This window comes from Carcharodon carcharias, chromosome 17 (genome assembly GCF_017639515.1).
Source record: "Carcharodon carcharias isolate sCarCar2 chromosome 17, sCarCar2.pri, whole genome shotgun sequence".
Lineage (NCBI taxonomy): Eukaryota > Metazoa > Chordata > Chondrichthyes > Lamniformes > Lamnidae > Carcharodon > Carcharodon carcharias.
In genome coordinates, this window is record NC_054483.1 from 53,043,058 (window position 1) to 53,049,123 (window position 6,066).

A 6,066-nucleotide genomic window follows, 5' to 3' on the forward strand; every position below is an offset into this window, starting at 1 on the left:
AGGCGCTGAAGGTGTTAAAAATGAAAAGCTTTGCATTTTACTCTTTGAATTTTGCTGTATACTAAATCTTCGAGGCTAGTACATCAATTACATGCTGACCACCTGAAATCCTTTCTTCATGCTACAACCATCATATGCTGTTGAGTAAATAAAGGTCTGTGCGAAATGAGACCCTCAACATTCCATGCGTTTGCCCTTTTTTCTTTCTCCCAAAGCATTGGTAGCTTGGAAAAAATGTAAACAAGAATGTGATGACCTGATTTAAAAAAAATGAGTCTTGATTTTGAAAACATTGTTGATTACACAGGACTACTTTGCAAATCTGTTGTTCTTGAAACCACTGCACTTTTTGTGCTCTGCACACGAGATATCAATGCTAGTTTTTGACCAAGGTATATGTGACAAAAGGAAACTCTTTAAACTGATGTGTTTTGTGACATTTTCTCCCTGGTCATCTTAAGTCTATCTAATGTGGCACAATCAGAGTGCTATAGGGAATAACATCTTAACAAAAGATTACCACAATTGAAAATTCAACAATTAAATAATTGTGAGTACATTTAAAAAAAATCTTTATCTCTCTGTGTAAGCAAACTCAATTAACAATGATGCATCAAGAGAGAAGTGGAGTGGAATGCCTGAGGTGGCAGCTGCGGCTAAGGGCAGTGTGTCTCATAAGGGGTCGAAGCAGTTGCTGACTAAAGTCACCAAGAAACAGAGGAAATCTCGCAAGCTGAGCTATTCCTCTTACGTGTACAGGATGCTGACCCAGGTCCACTCTTCCACCTGGATCTCGCCCAAGGCCATGAGTGTTTTGGACTCCTTCGTTGTCAACATTTTCGAGTGCATTGCCTCCAAGGCCTCGGACATCATTCACTACAGCAAGCGCCACACCATCTCGGCCAGGGAGATCCAGAGAGTCGTCTGCCTCATGCTGCCAGGGGAACTGGCCAAACACGCCGTCTCTGGAGGCACCAAAGCGATCACCAAATACACCAACTCTTTTTAGGTCGATCATTCTAAAGATTAAGAGAGACAGTCATAATTAATTAAATATTAGTTAGCTATGTAAATGATGGAGTTGAGGTACAGATTAACCGTCATCTAATTGTATGGTAGAACAAACTCGGGAATTGAATGGCCTACTCCTGTTCCAAATGATTCTATGATTTAAAAAATCTTTTCCTGGAAGTGCTAAACTATTACTCCTCTCATCACAAAAACTGCTGTGTGCAGGGATTATGCACGAATAGATCAACCTGTATTGACTTAATTCACAGAATTGAGTAAAACTGTTACAAAATCCCCTTTCCTCATTAACCCAAGTATCTCACACAAAGTACCACAGCATTGCTGCTTTTGAAAACCTGCAATGATAACTTATTTGCTTAACTCTCAATTCACTTTTATTGCCAAGTTCCAGTTAATCTCAAGTAATATGATAAAGACCTCTGAACTTATTAGGCTTCTGCTCCTCCTTTGTTTATTTTATTTCTGTCTCTTTAAGCTGCTCTCAGCCTTGCTCATTTCCCAGCTGAAAAGGATATTTACCGTCAGATTTCTGCCTCTACTGCGTAGAAGCTTTGTGACAGTGGCAAAGACAAACTTTTGACTTTTTGCACTAGACATTTTCCCATGAGCAAGCCAGCTCCTCTAACCTCCCTCCCCTGCTCCATCCTTACTTCTGATCCCAAGTGTAAAGAACTTGGCATCACTTCATCTTCAAAATTGAATCTGTGTTCATCCTCCGCCAAAACTTCACTTTGCCAATTGCATTCTCACAACCCTCTGCAGCCCTTTGCCCATCGCTGACCCAGGCCTCATCAGAATCACCTTCATATGTTCCTCATGGTAAATGGCTTACTTTCCATAAACATTGGTACTACTCCTCAAATCTGCTATTATCACCCCCTCCTCACTCTTTCTTTGCTTTTCAATGACCTCCCATATATAACTCCTTTTTACTCTCTGATGAATTTGAGGTGAGATGGTCAATGTCGCTGATGTAAAGCGGCATAATGGCCTTATGGCTGTGTCAGTGATGGTGGAGCAGAGGAAAGGGCCAAGCATCTTGGCTAGAATTTATAGTGTATTACAGTAGCACTTTCATTCCATGCTCACTCCATCGACCGCTCCCTACTTCAACCCTACAGTCTACTCGCAGAATCAAGACCAGGGTCAATATCATTGATAGAATGCTTGCTGATTCAAAGCGCACTACAGCATTGCAATATCAAAGCCACCCTTATGGCTCCACTCGTAAACCTAAGCTAGCCCTAATTTCCTTGGCTGTTTAGTTAGATTGAACACAACCGTCTGTTTAATTCCACCTTTATCATATCACTCACCTTTACTTTTTTAAATTTTATTCATTTAAGGGATGTGGGCATCACTGGCTGAGCCAGCATTTTTTGCCCATCCCCAACTACTCTTGTTCAGAGGGCATTTAAGAGTCAACTACATTGCTGTGGGTCTGGAGTCACATGTAGGCCAGACCAGGTAAGGACAACAGATTTCCTTTCTTAAAGGACATTAGTGAACCAGATGGACTTTTAACAACAATCGACAATGATTTCACGGTCATCATTAGACTTTTAATTCTAGGTTCGAACCCGGGTCCCCAGAGCATTACCCTGGGTCTTTGGATTACTAGTTCAGCGACAATACTGCTTTGCCATCGCCTCCCTGTTACCCCTGTGTCATCCTGTGGCTGCTGAAAATTTAACACTGTCAGATTCAACTTTGGCAAAGCTGTAATTGATGGTCCCCTGCGTGCAGCCTACATAAACTTTAACTTGTCTACTACTAATTCTTGCATTCTATTCAGCACTAAGCCTCACTCACCTCTGTCCCTTATTCTTGGTGACATTTCCGGTCCATTTGTTTCTTTTTAAATTTTAATTCCAAATCACCCCTGTGATCTCATTTTGTGCTACCTCTATATCTTCCTGTTGCCCTCTATGCCAGCTTGCACCCTATACTGCACAAATTCTAGCCAAGATATTTGGCCTGTTCCTCTGCTCCACCATCACTGACACAGCCATAAGGCCATTACGCCACTTTACATCAGTGATATTGACCAATTCACCTCACATTCATCAGCCTCCTCAGAATTTATCTTATTGTCTATGTCTTAACTCTTCTATTCCATCCTTGAAGACCCTTGCGAATCAAAATGGACTGTATTAATACAAGTTGCTGTAAAAGTAACTCAAAATCATTTCCTCTAGAGCTAGCATTATGAATGCAATATAAATGGTAACAGTATTTTCCAGCCATTCAGTAACGATGACATGTTTACTCTCATGAGGTTTGGATCATTCCCTTGAATCTCTCTTTGGGTTTGTTTTCTTGGTGGTTCATGAACTTGATTTTTGAAAATTCATTCACAGGGATGTGGGTGCCACTGTCTATGCCAGCATTTATTGCCCTACCCTAATTGGCCCTAGAGAAGGTGATGGTGACCTGCCTTCTTGAACCGCAGCAGTCCATGTGGTGTGGGTACACCCACAGTGATGTTAGGAAGGGAGTTTCAGGATTTTGACCCAGTAACAGTGAATGAACGGCAATATATTTCCAAGTCCGGATGCTGAGTGTCTTGGAGGGGAACTTCCAGGTGGTGGTTTCCCTTTCATCTGCTGCCCTTGTCCATCTAGATGGTAGAGGTCACCATTTTGAAAGATGCTGTTGAAGGAGCGTTGGCAAGTTGCTGCAATGCATCTTGTAGATGATACACACTGCTGCCACTGTGCATTGGTGGTGGAGGGAGTGAATGTTGAAGGTGGTGGATGGGGTATTGACCTACAGACTGCTTTGTCCTGGACGGTGTCAAGCTTCTTGAAAGTTGTTGGAACTGAACTCATCCAGGTAAGTGCAGAGTATTCCATCACACTCCTGACTTGTGCCTTGTAGATGGTGGGCAGGCTTTGGGGGGTCAGGAGGTGAGTTGCTTGCTGTAGAATTCCCAGCCTCTGACCTGCTCTTGTAGCCACAGTGCTTATATGGCTAGTCCAGTTCAGTTTCTGATCAATGAGAACCCCCAAGATGTTGACTGATTTTAGGTTTAAATCAATCATTGAAGATTACTGAGGCTTCTTTCATGGGCTGCCACGTAACATTAAAAATTGCCCCATTGCAGCCATTAGTTACCTAATGTTACTTTTTCACCACTGCCTAGCAGAACAGTACCTTCAGAATCCTGGGACTGCTCACCATTTTTAATACAAGATGCCTTTATTGATGTTTCATAGTTATCTAATGTGTAGTGATAGAAGGGACTAAAAAAATGAAAGACTTGCAATTATATATTGCTCTTCACACCATCGAACATCTCAAAATGCTTCACAGTCAATGAAGTATGGTACTAAAGCGATGTAGGAAATGTGGCAGCCAATTTGCACTCAGTAAACTCCCACAAACAACAATGTGACAATGACCAGATAATCTGGTTTTTTATGATGTTGATTGAGGGATAAATATGGGCCAGGATGCCGTGGATAACTCCTCTACTCTTCTCCAAAATTCTTTTACATCAACCCAAGCAGGCAGATTAGGTTTTAGTTTAACGCCCCATCCAAAAGACAGCACCTCTGACAGTGCAGTGCTTCCTCAGCACTGCACTGAGTGTCAGCTTTGACTTGTGAGCTCAAAGCCCTGGAGTGGGACTACTTTATAATTCAGAGGTGAGAGTGCTACCATGGCTGACCCTCAAAGAGAATTTACTCTCCTTTCTATCCCAGTGAATTGTACAGATTAGATTGTTGGCAAAATCGCATGTTGAAAATGCTGCAACATTAAGTTGCATCACTAAATTGTCAATGCGTTGGTGGACTTTTTATGTTCTGTATTTTCATTGCAAGCAGCTGCTTCAAAATATGATGTAACACTTGTAATGTGCTATACGTTTCTCATAACCATCCAAAAAAATCAAAAGGATTGGCACTGTTGCCAACAACTACGGTGAACTGCCTGTGTACTACAGTGATACAAAAGAATCTAGTATGATAAATGGGATCCTTTCCTTTCAATCATCAGCTTCTTTTAAAAAGGTAAATGTGCCCATCGCTCAATCAGATTTCATAGCTTTTTCTATGATAATTTTGTGTTGAATGAGACTACACAAAAAGTACTAAAAGTGACAGTGCTGGATAAAGAGATATATAGAATAGAATCAAAGAATAGTTATTGTGTGGACAGAGGCCATTCAGCCATCAAGCCTGTGCTAGCTCACTGCAAGAGCAATTCAGTGAGTCACACTCCTCCACCCTTTCCCCATAAATCTTTTCTGTTTTATTATGTTATTATGTAAGATCATGAATATGAAATGACTGAGAAATTCATGTACAGTTTCTGTTTTAAACGTCACACAAAGAAATTGTCTGTCTGCTTAAATTGACTATTTGCTGAGCTCAACGGGTAAACACTAAGATATCCCATTACTTCTGTCAATTAAGTTGGGTGATAAACAAGTGGAGTCTTGGACCTTTTAAGCAGAATTGTTTTGTTTGCTGCTTGATCAATATTTTAATGATCATCCAAAATGATATCTGCACCTGCAAATGTCATGAACTGGCAGGAATATAAACCTGAGCACAAAGTCCTAAGGCTGCTTTTACACAACAGACTGGGCTCCGACTCCAGTTTTACGCAATTTCTTGGCATTATTATGGATCAAATCTGCTTTGCATAACCCTGCAATGTAAAGGCAATCTTAGAAACACTGAGAAACCTAGTGAGTGCCCATTACAACTTCAGAATTGTGCCCAGAGGGTTAACCCAGGAAATATTTACCCTGTTAAAGCATAAGGATATGTTTGATTTATTAAGTACATGGGATTGATGTGGCTTACATGAAGCAGACTCCTTTGTCTTTGGTGGAGATGCTGTGTGCTGGAAATACTTACAGTGTTGGTAGGGAATTTAGTATCTATTAGTGCCCGATGCATGTGACTGGCTGGTCACATGAAAGATTATTCCAATGCCCTCATGGAAAAATAGGAACTGGCACAAGAGAAAACGGGAAACAAGCCAACCCGGATTTTGTTGTTTCAGAAGGGGTTTGAAGCC

At 41.2% G+C, this 6,066-nt stretch overlaps 1 protein-coding gene across 1 annotated transcript; it reads left to right on the plus strand.

The window, feature by feature from the left end:
* The first annotated feature begins 634 nt into the window (after positions 1 to 634).
* On the plus strand, positions 635 to 1,009 carry LOC121289636 (histone H2B type 1-A-like). The gene has a single exon (XM_041209267.1). It carries the CDS (start codon positions 635 to 637, stop codon positions 1,007 to 1,009), a length of 375 nt encoding a protein of 124 aa, XP_041065201.1.
* The last annotated feature ends 5,057 nt before the right edge of the window (positions 1,010 to 6,066 follow it).